General features: G+C 45.3%; 1 protein-coding gene across 5 annotated transcripts in view; it reads right to left on the bottom strand.

Annotated features, from left to right (window-relative positions):
• Window positions 1–24025, bottom strand: part of chn1 (chimerin 1) — a 204519-nt gene that overhangs the window by 157538 nt on the left and 22956 nt on the right. For 3 of the 5 annotated variants that reach the window (XM_085986142.1, XM_085986140.1, XM_085986141.1), the window contains exons 3-4: window positions 8550–8588; window positions 5831–5886 (exon numbers count right to left, since the gene is read on the bottom strand). In XM_085986142.1, the coding sequence (XP_085842268.1) occupies window positions 5831–5886; window positions 8550–8585 (92 nt within the window). In that variant the 5' untranslated portion in view covers window positions 8586–8588. Of the gene's footprint in view, window positions 1–5830; window positions 5887–6070; window positions 7700–8549; window positions 8589–18200; window positions 18270–24025 lie in introns of those variants that run through there. The other 2 variants (XM_085986143.1, XM_085986144.1) reach the window with 2 other exon arrangements.

Below are 24025 nucleotides of genomic sequence, written 5' to 3'. Positions count from 1 at the left end.
TTCTTTGCCCGCGGCCGCTTCTCGCGTGGGACGGAGCACTGGCGTGTCGTTCTCTCGGGGTAGGGATGGCACCGGCATGTCGTCAGTTCGTGGTAGACACACCGGTGGTGCGTCGTGGGTAGCGGTGGTGGGTGGAGGTAGTGGATGGTGATCGATGGTGTTTCGGGTGGTACCTGAGGGTGCGAGGTCTCGAATTGAGACTGTGTCCTCCCGCCCGTCAGGATACGCCACGTAGGCGTACTGTGGGTTGGCGTGGAGGAGGTGAACCTTTTCGACCAGGGGGTCCGTCTTATGGCTCCTCACGTGTTTCCTGAGCAGGACGGGTCCCGGAGACGTCAGCCATGGCGGTAGTGATGTCCCCGAGGTGGATTTCCTGGGGAAGACGAACATCTTCTCGTGAGGGGTGGCGTTTGTGGCAGTACAGAGCAGTGATCGTATGGAGTGGAGCGCATCGGGGAGGACATCTTGCCAGCGGGAGATTGGGAGGCCCTTGGATTTTAGGGCGAGCATGGCGGTCTTCCACACCGTTGCGTTCTCCCTCTCTACCTGTCCGTTACCCCGGGGGTTGTAGCTGGTAGTCCTGCTTGTGGCTATGCCCTTCTCGAGCAGGTACTGGTGCACCTGTCGCTGTGGATGTAATTGGGGAAGCCAAATATGGCGAACAGCTCGTTGAGGCACCTGATGACTGTGGCGCTAGTCATGTCCGGGCAGGGGATGGCGAAGGGGAAATGGGAGTACTCGTTAATAATATTGAGGAAGTACGTGTTGCGGTCAGAGGAGGGAAGGGGCCCCTTGAAATCGACGCTGAGACGTTCGAAGGGGCGGGTGGCTTTAATCAGGTGTGCCTTGTCTGGCCTATAAAAATGCGGTTTGCATTCGGCGCAGACCTGGCAGTTCCTGGTCATGGTCCTGACCTCCTCGATGGAGTAAGGCAGGTTGCGAGCTTTAATAAAATGGAAGAACCTGGTGACCCCCGGGTGGCAGAGATCATTGTGGAGGGTCCGTAGCCTATCGACTTGTGCGTTGGCACATGTCCCACGGGATAGGGTGTCTGGGGGCTCATTAAGTTTCCCGGGCCGGTATAAGATATCGTAGTTGTAGGTGGATAACTCGATCCTCCACCGCAATATCTTACCATTTTTGATTTTCCCCCTTTGTCTGTTGTTAAACATAAATGCTACTGACCGTTGGTCAGTGAGCAGGGTGAAACGTTTATCGGCCAGGTAATGCCTCCAGTGCCGTACAGCCTCCACTATCGCCTGGGCCTCCTTCTCGACTGAGGAGTGTCGAATTTCGGGGCCCTGGAGGGTCCGTGAAAAGAAGGCCACGGGTCTCCCCGCCTGGTTAAGGGTTGCGGCTAGGGTGAAGTCGGATGCATCGCTCTCCACTTGGAAAGGGATGGACTCATCCACTGCGTGCATTGTGGCCTTCGCAATGTCCTTTTATGAGGGTGAAGGCCGCACGGGCCTCTGCCGTCAGGGGGAAGGAGGTTGACTTGATGAGGGGCTGGGCTTTGTCCGCATAGTTGGGCACCCACTGGGCGTAGTAAGAGAAGAACCCTAGGCATCTCTTCAGGGCTTTTAGGCAGTGGGGGAGGGGTAGTTCCAGGAGGGGGCGCATTCGGTCGGGGTCGGGGCCGATGACTCCGTTTTCCACCACGCAGCCAAGAATAGCGAGGCGCGTGGTGCGGAACATACATTTTTCTCTGTTGTATGTCAGATTCAGCCGTTGGGCCGTACGGAGGAATTTTTCTAGGTTGGCGTCGTGGTCATGCCGGTCATGGCGACGTTGTCTAGATAGGGGAAGGTGGCCTGCAGCGCGTTCTGGTCAACCATCCGGTCCATCTCCCTTTGGAAGACCGAGGTGACGCCGAAGGGGACTCGGAGGAAGTGGTAGAGGCGACCGTCAGCCTCGAAGGCCGTGTACTGGCGGTCCTCAGGCCTGATGGGGAGCTGGTGGTATGCCGACTTCAGATCAATCGTCGAGAATACCCGGTATTGTGCTATCTGGTTGACCATGTCAGATATGCGGGGAAGTGGGTATGCGTCTAATTGCGTGTATCGATTGATCGTCTGGCTGTAATCAATAACCAGGCGCTGTTTTTCGTCGGTCTTCACTACCACCACTTGGGCTCGCCATGGGCTGGTGCTGCCCTCGATAATCCCTTCCCTCAGGAGTCTTTCTACTTCTGATTTAATAAAGCTCCTATCCCCGGCACTGTACCGCCTGCTTTTAGTAGCAATTGGCTTGCAGTCTTTGGCGAGGTTAGCGAACAACGGGGGGGGGGGGGGGGGTTTGACCTTCAGGGTGGACAGGCTGCATACTTTGCGCGGCGCCGTGTTTAAATTCTGCCGGCTGCAGACTGTAAGCGGGGGCAGGGGCCCGCCATATGCCATCGTGACGCTCTCCAGATGGCACTGGAAGTCTAATCCTAGCAGTACGGGAGCGCAGAGCTGTGGCAGGACGAGGAATTAAAAATCTCTGTACTCCACGCCGTTCACTGTCAGAGTCGCTACACAGTAGCCGCCGACGTCCGCCGTATGGGACTTTGAGGCCATAAAGACCTGGTGGCGTGTGGGCATAACCGATAGGGAGTAGCGTCGCACCGTGTCGGGGTGGATGAAGCTCTCCGTGCTTCCGCAGTCGAAAAGGCAATTTGTGGCATGGCCATTTACCTTTACGTTCATCATGGACCTGGCTAGTTGATGGGGCCTAAATTGGTCCAGGGTGATGGAGGCCATCGTCGAGGTCAGTGGGTCGCTGTAGTATTCACCCGCGCCGGGGGCCTGGTCCCGAAATGGTGTCCAAGATGGCGGCTCCCCCGCGGCTGGTGGTGCCCAAAATGGCGGCCCGCACGTGGTTGGTGGGGTCCAAAATGGCGGCCTGCACGGTTCACACGCGGCGCTGCTGGAATTGGGGGGTCGATTTCGCCCTGCACACTTTCGCGTAGTGGCCTTTCTTGCCGCATTTGGAGCAGGTCGCGTCCTTTGCTGGGCATTGCTGTCTGGGGTGCTTGGCCTGGCCGCAGAAGTAGCATTTCTGGCCTCTGGTCATTGCAGCTGTAGTTGGGCTGCTGGCGGCTTGTGGCCTTACCGGGTCCCAAGATGGCTGCTCCCATGACATCCACGTGGCCATCCGGTCAGGGGGGTAGGCGTCCATGTTCTGGAGGGCCACGTCTAACAAGTTAGCGAGGGCCACAGTCTTCTGCAGGTCGAGCCCCCTCTGTTCCAGCAGCCTCTGCCAAGTATAGTTGGACCTGATGCCGGCTACGTAGGCGTCTCGGATCAGGTCTTCCGTGCATTCCTTGGCTGTCACCGCTTTGCAATTACAGGCCCGGCCGAGGACTCTCAGTGCCAGTAAATATTCGGCGCCCAATTCCCCGGGGCGCTGTTTTCGGGTAGCCAGGAGGTGTCTGGCGTAGACCTCGTTAACAGGCCTCACGTATTGTTCCTTTAGCGTCGCGATGGCGGCCGCGTAAGTTGTGGCGTCTCGGATGATCGAGTAGACTCGGTGGCTCACCCGTGAGTTCAAGACAAGCCGTTTCGCGTCATCTGTAGTGACGGTAGTGCTAGAGGCCTCCAGGAAGGCTTCGAAACAGCTCAGCCAGTGTTCGAAGTTATTGGCTGCATCTGCTGCTTGAGGATCCAGGTCTAAATGTTCCGGCTTCAAGATTTGCTCCATGTCGAAAATTTAGTCAATAAAATTGATGCACTATCAACAACACCAAAGACTACGAGTTGAACTTATACGAAGTAGGCTTTTATTGACTAAGAACTGGAGCATGCCTCTGCTAGTGGATCCATCCTAAGAGCTCCCGGGGGAAGGGTGGTGAGTCACCTTTATACCTGGGCTTAGGGGTGGAGCCAGGGGCGGAGACATGCCCGGACCTGTACAGAGTTAACAGTGGTTTACCACACAGACATGTACAGAGTTAGCAGTGGTTTACCACACACACAATCTTCGGTCAGTTCAAAAAGGTCTGCTCAGGAAGACACACAGAGTAAATCCTCCGAGATTGTACCGGTCAGGATTAGAGGAAGGCCTGACCAGAAAAGTGAGACTTAGCTTGCTAACAGGAACAGTGGGGCATATTTATTATTTGCCTCATCACAAGGATTGATATGAAATTAAACTGAAGTACGGGGAGATTAACTATAAATGTCACTCTCCTTGTTCACTTGACAACTGCAAAATAAACCAATTGATTCACATTCAGCCTCATCTCATGGGTGTTAATCAGTCCATCTTTCAGACAATTGGAGAAGTGCACGTGGAAGCATGGGTGAGATTACAGTGTCCAGCCCCTCAATTCTGCTATCATATGACTAGACATTGGACAGTAAAAGGTAAACTCTTGATCATAAGTGAAGTGGGGTCTGTGGTGCTGAAGCTGAGATAATATCTAGAGCAGACCCAAAATGTAACGGCTCAGATATTCCGATCACAGGCCTCCGGTGGAGGGCTGCGATCTGGAAAAATCTGCGCCAAGACCTGAGGGCTCCCGGGAGGCGCAGAGTTCCGCTGCTGGGCCTCTCCAAACTGCCGGTGTGCAGGGCCCACGTATCCCAGAGGCGCAGGCGGTTCGCAGCGTCCCTGGGACCACGTGGGCCATGGGGAGCCAATCAGAGAAGGGAATCTCCCTTCATATATTTGACATGTCTTCCTGTCAAATGTATGAATGGAGATCACTTCCAAAACATAGTAAAACTTTAAATAATTTTTTTTTTTAAATCACATTTTTAAAATGACTTTAAATTACAATAAATTAAAGTATTTTAAACAAAATTTTTATTTTTTGAAAAAAAGAATTAAAGTTTTTAACGGGGCTAAAAAGAAACTTACCTTTCTTTAAAAAGTGTTTTTAAATGATAAATCAGTGGAAATTTAAAAAAAAAAAACTTTTTTCAGCTCTTATCCTGGTAAAAGCAGGCCTTATAATTCTTGCACCTGGTAAAAGCAGGCATAAGTGTTTTCTGCGGGCGCAGGGTCTCCAAAAAGCGTAACTCTCCGCCCGCAGAGGTCCTTCTCCCGGGCAACCGGCAGATCTGTCAAAAAATGCCGGTTTTCAGCACATGCGCAGTGCATGCTTGAAACCGGCATTTCCGATGTCCCTACAGGTGAGTACACAGCGCGTACCCACCCGTAGGGATTGGAATTTCTGCACCCATACCTTTATATGGCTCTGATATTCTTCGTAAAATGAAGTACCCAGAACTACTAACAACTGTGGCCTAGCCAATATCTTTTACAAGTTAAACATCACTTTTTTGCTTTTATTTTCAATGCTTACATAAAATCCAGAACCCCATTTGCCTTTTTATGGCTTTTATTACCTGTAATGCCACCTTTAAAGATTTATGTGTGTCTCAACTCCTAGACTTCAGTTTGTCCACTGTTGAGCATATTACCTTTAAGGGTATACTTCCTTTTACCATTCTTTATGCTAAACTGTACAACTACACATTTCCCTGCATTGAACTGCATCTGCCACCTATTTCCTCACTCCATTAACCATGTCGCCCCTCTGAGATTGCCACCTTAATGATAATTTTTGTTGAATTCTGTGCTCTTTTGTGCTATGGACCTGCAGCCACAAGGATCTGGTTTGAGAGCAAGGCCAAATTTATTTAATGTAGGAGTATTTCATCCAGAGTGCCTTGATTCAAACCTGAAAAGAACAATCTAATAATGTATCATGTACTAAGATTTCTGTCTTTGAAGTACTTGAAGAATAGTTTGAAATAATTTTCGACAAATGAATAAGATATAAACTACTTGACTGTAAATTCACCAAAAATGTACAAAGATTCATGGTCAATATGAAACCAACCTCACACGTGCACGTAATCCTCCTTGGATTAGGAGCTTCCTGTTGTAACTGATACACTGGAAAACCAAAGTTAAATTATAATTAAAAAAACACAACTGATGTACAGAATTTGTAATGGTTAATAGTTGCTTAGAAAAGGAGGACAAAATAAAACATTACCTAAACAGGATAACTTTACAGATCAACTAATTTCAAAAGAAAAATAATGTGAAAGTTGGCAGGATTTGATATCTCATTTACCTTGCTTCTGCTCGTAAAAATCTAGCACCTCATTTCAGCAGTGACATTTGTATTTTAAGATCTCTGCAGGGCACAAGGTGAAATGCACTGAAGTGGTAGGATATGGATTTGTTTCTGTCATTTTCTATACACGGTGCTCATAATCTCAGACATGCCTCAGTTTTCCCTTACGGGATGTTTTTGTTCTCGCTTTAATACAGTTGAAGTGCTAATTTAGCCCATTTCAACCAATGGAAAATTCAGAATCTAGCACACACTAGATCTCTTCTGCTATCCAAAAGACAGTGTTAAATGAAATAAAAGAACACTTTGTTATAGTTATGTAGAAACTGTGACAGTCAATGGAATTCTAAGACTATTGAGATTTACACTATCAGCTTAGACTTAAAAACTGTTCACAAAATAGTTCCACCCTTTGAGTACTAAATATACTTTAGAGCCTTCAAACATTTCTGACCAATACTTCCAAAATAGCTAGAGGAACTGAACCCAGAACACTTCTCTGATCTCAGTATCTTCTCAACTTGTAATATTTTGATAGCTTGTGGTTCAGTCAATAGTAGACTGCAATCACATTTGCATCCCTAGAAAAAGCATTCCGTTCTTCACCAGAGAACTATCTATGAAACAACAGATATAGGCTGCTATCTGCAGCAAAATGTAGTACATCTTCTTTAGAGAAGGAGTCTATGGCATGAAAGTGGCGCCATGGCCTGTACAGTACATTTCATAGAACCAAATTTAGGCAGAGTCTGTGGGATCTCAAGACCAGATTTTCGTTAGCATACTCATAATAAATAGAAAAAAACAAACTTAAAATAAATACTTTTAGACAATGAAGAAGATATTTAAAAAAAAAAACTTTTATAGTAATAGGAAATCATGTGGCCACACTGCTGGAATTATTAGAAACATTCTGCAATTTAACCCTAAGTCAACTTGTGTTTATAATTTAGGTGCAAAAATGCTACTGGAGTGCTCAAAAGGTTAAGCTCAATCAATTCCTTATTTGTGATTCTAGCATTTGAGAAATTAGTCTTCAAATCTGAAATCTCAAGTTATAAATACATTTGTAGAATCGTTTGTCCCCTTTCCCTGTCTCACCAGAACAAGTCTCTGTTCTAGAGATGTGCAACTGAGAGGACTGCTTCCACCTGAGCTGTTTTGGAGTTAATGACAGAATGACTTCTCTTTCAATTGCATCTCTCTTTCCCATCTTCTCTCAGATTGGGAGGTACCAAATCTCTTGGCTTCCTCTCACACCAGCACAGTTGAGATCAGGAACTCAGCAGAGATCAAACCTGCACTGCATCAAAACACATGTGCAGTGCCAGTGCACCACCTTGGAATTAGTACTTAACTATGTGGAGCATTTCATTCTTTCCCCCCAACACATAGACTTTCACTTTTCCTATTCCTACCATATGGGTTCAGCTTATCATGCATTGCTCTTCAAGCAAAGATACGAAAGATGGACTTTAGACTGGTTCAATATCATGGTTAATGTTATTCCATGATCAGAAGAGTATGAAAAGGGTACAATTCAAGTTGGGGTAGTAACATTCTGGCACATTTTTCCTCCAAATATTTTTACACTTTGTTAATTTGTGGCACTTCACTTAAGACCCAGCTGATAAATCATAGAACTCACCCAACTGAGGCAAGTGAGTTCCAGTGAGAGGCAGCTCTGTGACTTGAACTCGTGACCTTCTGGTTGGAAGTCGAGTGTTGTACCACTACAGCTATTGGGCTACCAAGACTTTATGATTTCAGAAGTCTTCAGATAATCTATACACAATTATTGAAAGTACTGTAAGACACTTCATTCACCAGGAAATTGATAGATTCTTCTACAATACAGTACTTTAGTCAGAAACTTCAATTTACAGGAAACTTTGTGCTATCCGGCACCCACGGGACCGAGCTGCTGCCGTTGCCTCAAAACTGCCGTACTCTCCAGAGTTAATGTTGAGAGATACGGAGATTCTTATCTCCGTATTTGACAACAAACACTGTTGCTTAGCAACAGCTTCTAAACACTCAGGTGTGGCCCTAAAGCTCTGTAGCTGAAGCTGTTGCTATAGCTACAGACCTTGCACAGCTTGACTGTTCAAACAAAGCAAAAAAAACAAAAAAAAATAAAAAACGGCTGCTGATTTTTGCCGGTGGCTCCAGATTGCCGGATAGCTCACCTCCGGATAGCACAAAGTTTCCTGTATCATATTTTTCTTCACTTTAGCACAATAGCTTAAGACAGTAACCAGAACTATATTCCTCCTAAAACATAGTTGCATAGATATCAAAAGAATAACTGGTTTATGGGCTACCTCAAAACTCAGCTATTTAATTCTATCTAGGGATGTGGGAAAGGATGTCAAAAAACTGAAGAGATTGTTCAGAGGAACTTGCTTTTGTAAACAATGTATGTCCACATTAAATCTTCCGATTTGAATTTTAATTAAAATAAATTGGTACTTACAGTAAGATTTCCAAACTGGAGGCTTATATTCATCATTTTCTGTGTACAAGATAAAAAAGGTGAAGATAAAATTAACAGTAAAGAAACTACATCTTAAAAAGCAGTATTATTGGCAATTTTCCCCATGGGATGATGACAATTCCTAATTTTGTACAGAAGCTGAATTAATGAGGGAGAAGACAGATTCTGTATGGTCTGTCTTCATTTTTCGAACTATAAATACCCTTCACATGCTGCAGGAACTTGGTCATGCTTGGTTGGTTCTGGGGAAGCCATAAGCTAAGCACTCTAAAATTTGCAATGTGAGATGACGCTGCGCGGCAACGCCCCAAATCTCCTGCTCCCATCTTGTAAAAACACTAACATGTGCAACAGTTCCAGTTTATTTTTGACCTGAAGCTAAACTCAGACAACATCGCCCTAAACTCCCTAACCAAACCAAGCTGAGCCTAAAAAGATGGCTGGTGGTGGGGTGCTTGTGATACTTGAAGGATGCCCATCTAAGAAAGGATGGTCCTACAGGTAGGTAATCTTATTGTTTTCATTCAGGCATCCTTTACACACTATAGAAGCTGTGCAATGTAATAGAAATGTAGGAAAAAGGCCGAGCTAAGCAGCTTCAATTCCCTGCTCCAAAAATGCTGTCTTGTACACTGACCAAACCTAGTCAGTATTGTTTGGTAAATGTGTGAGATAGTTGCTTTATAAACAATGTCAACTGAACCCTGATTAATGGATGCGTAGGAAGGGGCTGTGGAACAGGTGAAATGGCTTAAAACTGGACCCCTAGAAATATTACCAGCTGGATGCTGGTAGAGAAGAAAGTACTCCACCAAACTTTTTTTTTCCCCGTTAGTTACCAAATTGTCTTCTTGCTTTACGACAACAACAATTGCTTTTAAGTGCTTGAGCTCCTGGTATTATTACAACAATTTGCATTTAAATAGCACCTTTAATGTAGTAAAACATCCCAAGGCGTTTCACAGGAGTGTTATCAAACAAAATTTGACACCGAGCCACATAAGGAGATATTAGGACAGATGACCAAAACTTGGTCAAAGAGGTAAGTTTTAAGGAGCATTTTAAAAGGAGGAAAGAGAGGTAGCGAGGCGGAGACATTTAGGGAGAGAATTCCAGAGCTTAGGGCCTAGGCAGCTGAAAGTACAGCCGGCAATTGTGGAGCAATTAAAATCGGGGATGCGCAAGATGCCAGAATTGGAGGAGCGCAGATATCTCGAAGGATTGTAGGGCTGGAGGAGATTACAGAGCTAGGGAGGGGCGAGACAATCGAGGGATTTGAAAACAAGGATGAGAATTAAAAAAATCAAGGTGTTGCTCAACCAGGAGCCAATGTAGGTCAGCGAGAACAGGAGTGATGGGTGAACGGGACTTGGTGCGAGTTAGGAGGTGCTCGACCTGGATTCTCGTCTCGGTCAAGTCGTCGAAGACCCGGCCCAGCGGAAGGTATACAAAGAGAAAAAGGGCGCGCTGAAGGACCAGCGGCTTGTCGAGTCCTGAGGCGCATACAGTGAGGTTGCAGATCCAGTTCCTCCAGGAGCTGGACTGTGGCTCCTCCTTTTTCCACTCGCTGGAAAAAAGGCATGGGGACCGTAAGCAGCTTTTGGGGCTGCTGGCCGATGACGAATCCCTGGTCTCAGGTCCGGAGGGCATCAGTGCCGAGGCCTGTACCTATTTTGGGGTTCTGTTCTCTCCGGATCTGTCCAGTGAAGATGCTTGCAAAATTGTGTAGGAGGACCTGCCATAGGTCAGCCCGGAGGGCGCCAAACAGCTTGATGTTCCGCTAAGCCTGGTGTAGCTGGCCGATGCCCTCGGCCAGCTCTCGAGGGGCAAGTCCCCAGGGCTGGACAGGCTGACCGTGGAGTTCCACAGGGCATTCTGGACGTCCTGGGGACGACTACGCGCGGGCCCTGGGGGAAAGTCTGGCGACCAGGGAGATGTCCCTCTCGACGCAGGGCAGTTATCATCCTGCTGCCCAAGAGGGACGATCTCCACCTACTTAAGAACTGGTGCCTGATCTCTCTCCTCAGCATGGACTACAAGATCTTTGCCAGGGCAATGTCTGCTCGCTTTGGCACCGTGCTGGCCCACATGATCCACCCCAATCAGTCCTACATGGTCCCAGGCCATACCATCCACGACAACATCCATCTTTTCCGGGACCTGGCCAACCATTCCCAGAGGGCTAGTCTGTCGGTTGCCTTCCTCTCCCTGGATCAAGAAAAGGCGTTCGACAGGGTTGATCACAAGTACTTATTCAGGACTCTGCACGCATTTGGGTTTGGGTCGCATTTTATCGCCCGGATCCGACTTCTGTACACCGCTGCGGAGTGTCTGATTAAGGTTAACGGATCTTCGATGGCACCCTTCACTTTGGGAGAGGCGTGCATCAGGGGTGCCCCATGTCCAGCCAGTTATATGCCATCTGCATGGAGCCTTTCCTGCGCTTCTTGTGGAAGAGGTTGACGGGACTGGCTCTACAAGAGCCAGGTGTGGAGGTTGTCCTCTCTGCTTATGCCGATGACGTGCTCCTCATGGTCACGGATCCTGTTGACTTGCGGAGGATGTGCAAGTGCCAGCAGATCTACTCTGTCGCATCCTCTGTGAGGATCAACTGGGATAAATGTTCAGGACTCCTGGTGAGTCAGTGGCAGGTGGACTCCCTGCCAGAGGGGCTCAGGCCTTTTGCCTGGAGTACCATTCATCTCCTCAACCTGGGAGTCTACCTTAGCCCTGCGGAGGAAGCCTGGCCAACGAACTGGCAAGAGCTGCAGGCCAAAGTCACCGCCTGCCTAGGGCGCTGGACAGGATTTCTCAGAGTGCTGTCCTACAGGGGTCAAGCGCTGGTCATAAGCCAATTGGTGGCTGCTATGCTGTGGCACCAGTTGGTCACTTTGATCCCTCCCCAAGTTTGTAGCCAAGATACAGAAGAAGCTTGTTGACTTCTTCTGGGGCAAAAGGAAGCATTGGATCTCTGCCGCGGTTCTGAGTCTTCCACTTAGGGAGGGCAGTCAGGCACTGGTGTGCATGCGTACCCAGGCTCCGACTTTCTGTCTTCAGACCCTGTAGAGATACCTGTACGTTGAGGAGCCTTCCAGATGGTGGGCACTGGCGACGTATTTCTTCTGCCAACTGCACGGTCTCAATTACGTCACGCAGTTCCTGTTTATAAAACTGGGGTGTAACCATGCCTTCTTGCAGGAGCTGCCTGTCTTTTATCAGGAACTGATCAGGAACATCGTCTCCAGCCGGAGTTCTCCTCCGTCAGGAGTGGCGGCTATACTCCGGGAGCCACTGCTCAGGAGTCCGCACCTCCACGACTGCAGTTTCTGGTGGCTGACGGAAAAGAGGACCCTGGCTGGCAAGGTGACCAGAGTCAGGGACGTACTGGATGGCGGAGGAGCGGGCTGGATGTCGCCAGAGGAGCTGGCACAGCGCATGTCCTGGCACGTTATCTGGTCCACAGCCAAAGCCATCAAGACGCTAAATGGCACTCAGCCCTGACTCCACTAGGTTTGTCGAGGAGGCTCAAGTGTGTGGAGTGATCCCGTCCGAGCTGACCCCCATTCGACTAGGCCCCAAAACCTCCCACGGGAGCCGGCACCTCACAGCTTGAGCCGTCTCAGAGATCCCTTCCGTGCCTTTCCACTTTGCATGGAGGGGTTTCCTGCATGGGCTGCTCTTGCACACTCTCTACTTTGTCTTCCTCAACTGCCCTCTGGACATGCCTTGGCATTTTGCCATCCAGAGGAGGTCCATAGTGGAGGGCTCTCTACGAGTGAGTCCACCACTTTTCTATTGGGGACTTGGCATAGGGGGTTTGCATGGAGGAGTCCCGTGCAACAAATTTTTAAGTAGGTTCACAGACTCCCAGGCTGTCTGCAATTTCTGCAGCCTGGAGGCGTCCGTGTTCCATGTATACACAGAGTGCGAGAGGTTGCAGCCCCTCTTCCAACTTTTGAAGGGGCTGCTCCTCAATTTTTGGTTGCACTTCAGTCCCATGCTCCTGATCCTTGGGCATCCGGTGCAGAGGAAAGTGGGCAGACTGGAGGACCTCCTTGTTGGACTGCTCCTGGCTAGGCCAAGATGGCCATTAACAGGTCCAGGCAGTGGGCGGTCGAGGGGGTCGTTCAGCCCAACTGCCTGCCTCTCCCGCGGTTATGTTTGCGCCCGGGTGTCCCTGAAGATGGAGCATGCAGTGTCCACTGGTACGCTCGAGGCCTTCCGTGCCCAGTGGGCACTGGAGGGACTGGAGTGCTTAATCAACCCCGGAAACAAAATTCTGATTTTATTTGTTAAGGTTCATTTAAATTGGGTTTAATTTGTGGTTTATTGGTTGTGCCCCTTTTAAAAGGGGGCATTTGCTTCTTTTTTTTAATTATTGGTGCTGGCACTGAAGTCAACATAAAATGTGTAAGCAACTAAGGCTAGGCCCTAGTCTTCTATCCCTCATCACCTGGCTAACTGACTTTTACACCTACAACACCTCTCCAAAAACACTCCATTCCTCTGACTTTTGTAAGAAAGAAAAAAGACTTGCATTTATATAGCGCCTTTCATGACCACCGGACATCTCAAAGCGCTTTACAGCCAATTAAGTACTTTTTCAAGTGGAGTCACTGTTGTAATGTGGGTAACGCGGCAGTCAATTTGCACACAAGCAGCTCCCAAAAACAGCAATGTGATAATGACCAGATAATCTGTTTTTTTTATGTTGGTTGAGGGATAAGTATTGGCCAGGACACCGGAGATAACTCCCCTGCTCTTCTTTGAAATAGTGCCTTCAGCTGTCTAGGCCCCAAGCTCAGGAATTCCCTTCCTAAAACTCTCCTCCTTTAAGACACTCCTTAAAACCTACCTCTTTGACCAAGCTTTAGGTCGCATGTCCTAATGCCTCCGCCTTTGGCTCAGTGTCATTTCTTGTCTGATTATGCTATGAAGTGCCTTGGGACATTTTATTATGTTAAAGGTGCTATATAAATGCAAGTTGTTGTTGTATAGGTCCAATGCTACAAGAAGATTAAGTACTGCAGAATGTATAATTAAAATGTAAAAATAAAATCAGAAATACTTTCCTACCCAAGACAGGTAATTGTGAAAACTTGAGCCTTCAGCTACTTTAGTATCTCTTCCTGTTCTTGAATTAAAAGGAAAGTCTATGTGACAAAGCAAAGTCTACAAAGCTCCTATTTTGAGTTTTGTACTCACACTCCTTCAAGCCGAAATTGAACTAGCGACCCAAGGATAGAATCATAAAATCATAGAATAGTACAGCACAGAAGGAGACCATTCGGCCCATTAAGTCTACGCCGGCTCTTTCGAAGAGCAATGCAGATCGTCCCACTCCTCCACTCTTTCCACACATCCCTGCAATTTTTTCTCTTTCAAGTATTTATCCAATCCCTTTTGAAAGCTGCTATTGAATCTGCATCCACCACCCTATCAGGTAGTGCATTCCAAATCCTAACCACTCATTGCGTAAAAAAGTTTTTCCTCATGTCACCTCTGGTTCTTTTGCCAATCACCTTAAATCTGTGCCCTCTGGTCATCAACCCTTCAGCCATTGGAAACAGTTTCTCTCTATTTACTCTATCTAAACCCTTCATGATTTTAAACGCCTATCAAATCTCCTCTTAGCCTTCTCTGCTCCAAGGAGAACAACCCCAGCTTCTCTAGTCTATCTATGTAACTGTATTCCATCATCCCTGGAACCATTCTAGTAAATCTCTTCTGTATCCTTGCCAAAACCTTCACATCCTTCCTAAAATATGGTGCCAAGAATTGGACACAGTACTCCAGCTGGGGCCGAACTAGTGTTTTATATAGGTTTAGCATAACTTCCTGGCTTTTGTACTCGCATGCTTTATCAACTGTGTTAACCTGTTCTGCCACCTTCAAAGATTTGTGCACAAGCACCCCTAGGTCTCGGTTTTTGCACCCCCTTGAAAATTGTACCATTTAGTGTGTATAGTCTCTCCTCATTCTTCCTACCAAAATGCATCACCTCACCTTTGTGTTCCATTACAATCCTTCAGTCAAAAGACTATAGATTGTCCTCTAACCAGTGCTTGAAGGAACTGGGGGTTCCTCACAGGACAGAACTAGGCCTGCATCTGTAGTAGGTGCAGGCATAACAGTTATTGCAATGAAGCGAAATGGGAGGGGCGGGGATTTCCAACCTCCTGCCTCAATTCCTTCTGGTTCTGCTGGGTATTCCAGAGGAGGGACAACCAACAAAAGCTGATGCAATGGCCTGCCCCAGGATCCCCACAGACCAGAGAGTCTGCAGGGTCCTTGGGGCAGGTTGAAGACTCCCAAGGCAGGTACGAATTTTTTATTCACTAATCCCACCCTAGATAATCTCAGCAGTCAGGAGTCAGCCACGAACTGCCCAGGCCTGCAGCTGTAGTGGTACTTTCTACACGTTTTTCAGCGCATGGCCCAATGTCTGGAATCTGACCAGGCCATGCAAACATCCGTGGGATGGAGAAACAGTACCAACTGCATCCTTTCAGATGCGCCGCACATGCAAGGTCCCAACTGGTTACCCACAAGGGTGAATCAACTCCCTTGTGGGTTTTAATTTTTAATATTTTGTAATGGGATATCATAGCCTGGAAAGCATTGCAACAAATTCAAAGTCTCCTCCACTTTCTGGAATGACTGTTCATCATTAAAGGAGGGAAATTCACTTATTGATGTGTTGTCTCTTCAAAGAGTTGTCTAACCCTGACTCGGTGGATTGCTCAAGAAATATCACAGACTACCACCAATATCAGTGCTGGTCAACCCATAAAGGGAAAGGCTGTTACTCTCTGTAGCAGAGTTGATTTGTTTCAGAAGTGTGAACATTATATCAGGAAAACCAGTCAAGTAGGCCATTCAGCCCCTTGAGCCTGTTCCACCATTTAATTAAATCATGTCTTTAATACCTCTTTAATTGGCACCGTTAAAATTGTGTCTGTGTGTTATGTTCCTTTGTCCCAGTTTGGACTTCAAAATGAAGAAGGGGTAGTATTGGGGCCCCATATCAAGTTTTCTTCTGTGAACCTCAGGAAGCTGACAAGCTGGAGCTAGTGGAATACTCTGGGAATATCTGATTTCACGTATAAAATTTGCATCACAGGTACTCGTTCGAAGTAAAAGTACAATTGTATAGAGAACAGCCAGAACAAGATGTTTTTATAATTTTGAAACACGAACTGGAAAGTTAAGTAAAATTTATTGTTCTTGCTTATGTTTATGCTCGAGATATATCCTCACTACCCTATCAGATCATAGCAGTCCGTTACATCACAAATATTAAATCTGAGAGCACATCACCAGAAAGGAACTTTACAATGTTAGATAGAGGAGCGGGTGGAGAGGTGGGGGAAAGGTTCTTAACAAAATATCTGTTTCCAGATAATCTGTGATCAGCCATTCAATACAATAACAATGAGTGACTGAAAAAAACATCTAGGGTACCTCACTATAATTTGGAGGATGTGAAGGATTATGGGTCAATTCTTAAGAACATACTTCCCCTTTACACAGGGCTTAGACACTTTTATCCACTATATTTTTAATCTTGTTCCTCATGAATACATTTCTTGAAAGGGTGGTGGAAGCAGATTCAAAAGGGGATTGGCTCTCTAAAAAAGGAAAAATTTGCAGGGCTATGGGGAAAGAGCAAGGGAGTGGGACTAATCGGTAGCTGTTTCAGAGAGCCAGCACAGGCACGATGGGCTGAATGGCCTCCTTCTGTGCTCTATGATTAGATGATACTGTTCAATAACCATTTTCCTTAGTTAAATACATGTTATCATTTTGCTTTTTTACTCTCTTTGTGCATTTCAGGGCTACAAAATTCCATTTGACAATTAGAAATGGATGAATTTTATTCTAGTTCTGACAGGATGGTATATGAAAGGAACTCATTACCTTTGGAATGCCAAGCATCTCCAGTTCTTTCCAATTTATCTACAGTACTTCCTTGCAAATCTTTGTTTTTTACCTCACTGACTACTCGATATTAAAAAAATATTGTTATATTCCCCATTAGGATTTCTTTTCTCTGGTTATTTTCCATATTTTAGTGCAACAAGTTAATTTAGCTGCCTGGTAAATCAAAGGTTTTTCTTAAAAAACACACATGTACTGCAGATACACTACTAGACTTTCCTGTATAAATGAACAAAGCACTGTGGCAATTGCCAACACAAAAAACTAGAAAATCCCAAAGTGGTTCATAAACTTTTTGTTGGTCATTAAAGATTCTTTCCATCATCAGAGTGCAGGAAATCATGTATTACAGCCAATTCATGTTTGCTTCATTACAGCTTCTTAGCATGGTTTAGCAATTGGTCAGAATGGAGTGGATTCAGATTACAGCTGCACATGTAATGAAAAATACTAGGTAAATTCGTCACTTGAGAGGCAGATGACAAAACCATTATGGATTATTTTAATCACATTATGTACAAGTGATACAATGATTTATTTTTGTTATTTATGTACATGTGAAACAAACACAGGCTTCACTAATACTTTTTAATGAAGATCAATTAACTTTATGGCAGTCATGCCCAAATGAGAATCAGTAAAGATAGTGGCCTAGATTTTCCAGCTCCTTCTGACTGGGATGCATCTCCAGTGGATTAGGACTTCCACCTGCCACAGAGATATACCCCTGACCCAGAACAACCTCTCAGCCTTGGATTATTTAAATATAGGAGGCAGGCTCTCTGGCCTCTGCCAAGAAATCCTGCCAAAACAGGGATGGAGTTTTGCTACGGCAGGACTTGGAGGTCTGTCACAGCGTTTGGGGTGCAGGCAGACTCTATTCTGCTAACAAAATGGTAAAATGTTTTTGAAATTTAATTATTTGCACCTGAAGTCTCTACAAGCAATGCTCAGAATGACTGCACAGGCCATGAAGTGGAAATATTTTCAGCCCAGCTCCCATCTCCTTTGAATGCTGTATGCCTGGGCCTAACAGACATTCCCATGTCCAATGGAGCATCTACTTCACTCATTTGCATCTTCTTTCCATACTCCCGTCCACACGAGTTCATTCTTCACCTCGGAGCCCAAGTACTTGGAAATGGGAGGAAGATGCAAGAGGACTGACAAGGCAAAGCATGTCCCTGAGCGGTTTTCCACTATCACCCATACCTGCCAAAAAAACAGCTGGAGGGAGAGGTGGGCAGAACGTCTAAGCCCATATTTTTGTACAATTTAGAAAAATCATGATAGCCATTTCAACATTTACCATCTTTTGTTCGATTCATTTTTGCTAGAAGATAATTTAAATTATCCAGTAGTTTGAATTAAGGAATTTAAATAAAACAGAAGAGACAAAAAAATTGAATAAAAAGTAGACTGTTTTTAAGCATAGCCACATTTTTTTTTTTTTTAAACAGATTTGATCTGTCTTAAAACGATATTTCAGTTTTAAAGCAAACATACCTACTAAAAACACAAATCAGACCACTAAACTGTATTTCAGTGAACAAGCTACTTCTGAAAGTGGAGCCAATCTTTCCAAAGTACATTTCCAGCTGCAAATATTCAAATAAAATTAAAACTAATCTAGGGAGCAGTATATACAAGTTCAACAAGTTTAGATTTAATATCATCACCGATACTAACCTTCCTCCCAAGTCACCACTCAACATGGCAGATTTTAGCATCTAATTCATCTCCGAGTTTACTTTCAACCTATACAAAACATTACATTGATGTAAGAATTTATGAATTGACAACTTGACTTTTTTTAAATGTTCAAATTCTCAACTGTAAGGAAGGAAAGCTATTCAACAAACACCTAACATGAAGTAGGTAAGACTGTTAACTTGGGTAAGCCAAATCTTTCCTGCAACTAATTAAAAGATTACAGATGCACTGCAAAAAAATTATCCCTAATACAAAAAATTATTTAGGTACGCGAGGCATTCTAGCTGACTACTTGCCCAGTTATGACCCAGATTATGCTTTACGAACATCAAAGAAGAATGGAAAACAATTACGAACTAAATTTTCCATACTACAATACATGGATCAATTTTACATTCTTCAAGAATCTCGTTACCACATATTTTAATAAATTTAGAGGCAAATACTTATCTTCCATCAAGCAGACAGGCTTGGAACCGCTCTGCGGAATAATAAAGTGCAACTGGTTTCTTCATAGATGCCAGGAGATATAAATTATGGGCAGGGAACCAGACGATACAGAAGATTTATACAATGACTTTACACCTCTATGACTAGGTCGGAATCATTCTCAGCTTCTCCCATGCCCGAGTAAATAATTGAGTTGTATTGGCTGAGGCATTGTCACAGGTTGCCCAACTTCAATTTCCTTAGGTATCTCTAAGGTTATACATATTTGAAACTGTATACTAAACAGGTAATAATTGTATGGCCTCCCACCAAAGCTGTGCTCATCGATATCAATTTTTTCTCAAATTTCTCTGTGCTGCGATTGATGGTTCATCTCCTGACTTTTCTTTCATTAATTTAGGCGTTCATCAGGGCTCTGTCCCCTCTCTTGCTCTGTACCTTCTTATATTAATAACCTGCTCCAGGCGCCATCTAACCATATCCTCATATTAGCGGTGGTGAGAAAAGGAGACCTGGGATAAAACGGCAAGAGCAGCAGGGACAGCGCTCTAAAGAGAGAGGCAGTGAGAGCAGTGGCGAGAGGAGTGAACCTGGGATAAAACGGCGAGAGCAGCGGCGGCGGTATAAAGAGAGAGGCAGCGCGAACAGTGAGAGCAGCGGCAAGAGGAACGGACCTGGGATAAAACACAGAGAGCAGCGGCGCTATAAAGAGAGGCCGTGCGAGGATCCTTCAAAACAGAAAAAAATCAAGGAGTGACATCACAGGGCAGCAGGTAGGTGACTAGTTGGTGAGTATTACAGTTTTTTTTTAGCCTCTAAGCTAGAGAAGTGCGTTAAGCTCAGAGCTAGGAAACTGTACCTTGCTATTAATTTACTATACTGAATTAGTAACTTAAGCTAGATAAACCAATTAATTAATAAAATTAAAATAATTGATTGAAAAAAATAATTAACTAATATAATAAATAAACATAGAACATAGAAAAATAGGAGCAGGAGTAGGCCATTCGGCCCTTTGAGCCTGCTCCACCATTCAATATGATCATGGCTGATCCTCTATCAATACCATATTCCCGCTCTCTCCCCATACCCCTTGATGCCTTTTGTGTCTAGAAATCTATCTATCTCCTTCTTAAATATATTCAGTGACTTGGCCTCCACAGCTTTCTGTGGTAGAGAATTCCACAGGTTCCCCACTCTCTGAGTAAAGAAATTTCTCATCTCATCTCAGTCCTAAATGTCCTACCCCGTATCCTGAGACTGTGACCCCTCGTTCTAGACCCCCCAGCCAGGGGAAACATCCTCCCTGCATCCAGTCTGTCTAGCCCGGTCAGAATTTTATACGTTTCAATGACATCCCCTCTCATTCTTCTAAACTCTAGTGAATACAGGCCTAATCAACCCAATCTCTCCTCATACGACAGTCCTGCCATCCCAGGAATCAGTCTGGTGAACCTTCGCTGCACTCCCTCTATGGCAAATATATCCTTTCTTAGGTAAGACCAAAACTGCACACAGTACTCCAGGTGTGGTCTCACCAAGGCCCTGTACAACTGTAGTAAGACATCCTTGCTCCTGTGCTCAAATCCTCTTGCAATGAAGGCCAACATACCATTTGTCTTCCTAGTTGCTTGTTGCACCTGCATGTTTACTTTCAGTGACTGGTGTACAAGGACACCCAGGTCCCTTTGTACATCAACATTTCCCAATCTATCACCATTTAAATAATACTCTGCGTTTCTGTTTTTCCCACCGAAGTGGATAACTTCACATTTATCCACGTTATACAGCATCTGCCATGTATTTGCTCACTCACTCAACTTGTCTAAATCGCCTCCTCATAACTCACAATCCCACCTAGTTTTGTGTCGTCAGCAAACTTGGAAAAATTACATTTGGTTCCCTCATCCAAATCATTGATATATATTGTGAATAGCTGGGGCCCAAGCACTGATCCCTGCAGTACCCCACTAGTCACCGCCTGCCACCCCAAAAAAGACCCATTTATTCCTACTCTCTGTTTCCTGTCTGTTAAACCATTTTCAATCCATGCCAGTATATTACCCCCAATCCCATGTGCTTTCATTTTGCACACTAACCACTTATGTGGGACTTCATCAAAGGCCTTCTGAAAATCCAAATACACCACATCCACTGGTTCTCCCTTATCTATTCTAGCAGTTACATCCTCAAAAAACTCCAGTAGTTTTGTCAAACACGATTTCCTTTTCAAAGAAAGGTGGATAGACACGGCAGGGCGGGTGGTGTGCCGTAACTGCAGCATGTGGGAGTTTGTGGAGACCAGCAAGATCCCAAGCAACCACATCTGCAGTAAGTGTCTGCAGTTCGAGGAACTTCGGCTCAGAGTTGTTGAGCTGGAGTCTGAGGTGCAGACACGGAGGGGTATCAGGGAATCAGGGAGGGGGAGAGTTACCTGGACATTTTGTTCCAGCAGGCAGTCACACCCCTTAGATTTAGTACTTTAGAGTTCGTCAATGGTCAGGGACAGGAGGGTGTGATCGCGAGTCAGGAAGGTATGGGGACTCAGGATGTAGTGATGGAGGAGCCTCGGCCCTTGACTTTGACCAACAGGTATGAGATACTTGCTACCTGTGGGGATGAGAACAAGGACTGCATGGTGGATGAGCTAACTGACCATGATACCAGGGTGCAGGAGGCCATTCAAGTGGGGGGAGTGAAAAGAATGTGGTCGTGGTAGGGGACAGTATAGTCAGAGGGATAGATACTGTTTTCTGCATCCGCGACCGGGAGTTCCGAAGGTTGTGCTGCCTGCCTGGTGCCAGGGTACTGTGGCTGGAGAACAACTTAGAGTGTGTGTGGGGGGGGGGGGGGGGGGGGGGTGCGGGGCGGCGGGCAGGATCCAGTGGTCGTGGTCCATGTAAGAACCAACTACATAGGTAGAACTAGGAATGACGTTCTGTTGAGAGAGTTTGAGGAGCTAGGGTCAAAATTAAAATGCAGAACCTCACAGGTAATAATCGCTGGATTGTTACCTGAGCCAAGTGCAAACTGGCATAGGGACAAACAGATTAGAAGGTTAAATGCATGGCTCAAAGAATGGTGTGGGAGGCAGGGGTTTCAATTCATGGGGCACCAGCACCAGTATTGAAGAAAGAGGGAGGTGTTCCGTGGGGACAGGCTCCACTTAAACCAGACTGGGACCAGTGTCCTGGCAATTGAATAACTAGGGCGGTAGATAGGGCCTCAAATTAATGAAGAGGATTCAGGAAAGGGTAAATTCAAAAGCAGTAAGAGAAATGTCAAGGCTGTAGAGCAGAGTAGTGATCTGGGTAAAGATAAGCAGAGTGGCTCAGGAAGGGACAGAAAGATTAATAAATGTAATAGGGCATTAGTGACTAAAGTGACATCAGGGAAAAATAGAAAAAAATTGAAGCTAAAGGTACTATATCTGAATGCACGAAGCATTCGCAACAAAATAGATGAATTAATAGCGCAGATAGAAATAAATGGGTTTGATTTAATAGCCATTAGAGACATGGTTGCAGAGTGACCAAGGTTGGGAACTAAATATTCCAGGATTTTTGACTTTTAGAAGAGACAGGCAGAATGGAAAAGGAGGGGTAGCCCTGATAATAAACGAGGGAATAAAGACAGCAGAAAGGATCTTGGCTCAGAAAATCTAAATGTAGAATCAGTTTGGGTGGAGCCAAGAAACAACAAGGGGCAGAAAACACTAGTGGGAGTCGTCTATAGGCCCCCTAACAGTGGTTGTAGTGTCAGGCAGTGTATAAATCAGGAAATTAGAGATGCATGTAACAAGGGTACCACAGTAATCATGGGGGACTTTAACTTTCATATAGACTGGGCAAACCAAATTTGCAGAACTAGTGCAGAGGAAGAGTTCATGGAATGCATTCAAGATAGTTCTGTAGATCAGTATGTCAAGGAACAGATGACAGAATTGGCTATTTTAGATCTAGTACTGTGCAATGAGACAGGGTTAATTAATAACCTTGTAGTAAAGGAGCCTCTGGGGAGCACTGATCATAATATGATAGAGTATTATGCTGAGTTTGAGAGTGAGAATATTATGTTGAGTTTGAGAGTGATTTAGTTAAGTCCGAAACTTGGGTCCTAAACCAGAACAAAGCAAACTACGTAGGTATGAGGGGCGAGTTGGATAAGGTAGGTTGGGAAACTAGATTAAAAGATAAGACAGTAGAAAAGCAATGGCAAACATTTAAATAAATAATTCATAATTCACAACGAATCCACATTCCCTTAAAGAATAAAAACACCATGGGAAAAATGGTCCAACTGTGGCTAACAAGAGAAGTTAAAGATAGCATTACATTAAAGGAGGAGGCTTATAACTTTGTCAAAAAGAGTAGTGAGCCTGAGGATTCGAAGGATTTTAGAATTCAGCAAAGGAGGACTAAGAAATTGATAAAGGGAAAACAGAATGAGAGTAAACTAGCGAGAGACATAAAAACAGACTGTAAAAGCTTCTATAGGTATGTAAAAAGGAAAAGATTAGCGAAAGTAAACATAGGTCCCTTACAGGCTGAGACAGGAGAAATTATAATGGGGAATAAGGAAATGTCAGAGAAATTAAACAAATACTTTGTGTCTGTCGTCACAGAAGAAAACCTCCCGGAAATAGTGGAGAACCACGGGTCTAGCGAGAATGAGGAACTGAAAGAAATTAGTATTAGTAAAAAAAAAAAAAAAATAGTACTGGAGAAATTAATGGGACTGAAAGTCGATAAATCCCCATGACCTGATGGCCTACATCCTAGGGTTTTAAAACAGGTGGCTATAGAGATAGTGGATGCATTGGTTGTCATCTTCCAAAATTCCTTAGATTGTAGAACGGCTCCCGCTGATTGGAGGGTCACAGAAATCACAGAAACCCCACAGTGCAGATAGAGACCATTTTGGCCCATCGAGCCTGCACCGACACATATCCCACCCAATCCCCGTAACCCCTACACATCCCACCCTAAATCCCTGTAACCCCACGTATTTAATCCCCCTAACACTAAGGGTCAATTTATCATAGCCAATCAACCTAACCTGCACATCTTTGGACTGTGGGAGGAAACCGGAGCACCCGGAGAAAACCCACGCAAACACGGGAAGAATGTGCAAACTCCACACAGACAGTCGCCCGAGGCCGGATTCGAACCCGGGTCTCTGGCGCTGTGAGGCAACAGTGCTAACCACTATGCCACCGTGCTGCAGTAGGGTAGCAAATGTAACCCTACTATTTAAGAAAGGAGGGGAGAGAGAAACGGGGAACTATAGACCAGTTAGCCTGACATCAGTAGTAGGGAAAATGCTAGAATCTATTATTAAGGACATGGTAA

This window comes from Somniosus microcephalus, chromosome 4 (assembly GCF_052327205.1).
Source record: "Somniosus microcephalus isolate GS21.2 chromosome 4, FLI_Smic_1.0, whole genome shotgun sequence".
Lineage (NCBI taxonomy): Eukaryota > Metazoa > Chordata > Chondrichthyes > Squaliformes > Somniosidae > Somniosus > Somniosus microcephalus.
The sequence above is the reverse complement of the archived record's forward strand: the minus strand, read 5'-3'. Positions and strand labels throughout refer to the sequence as shown.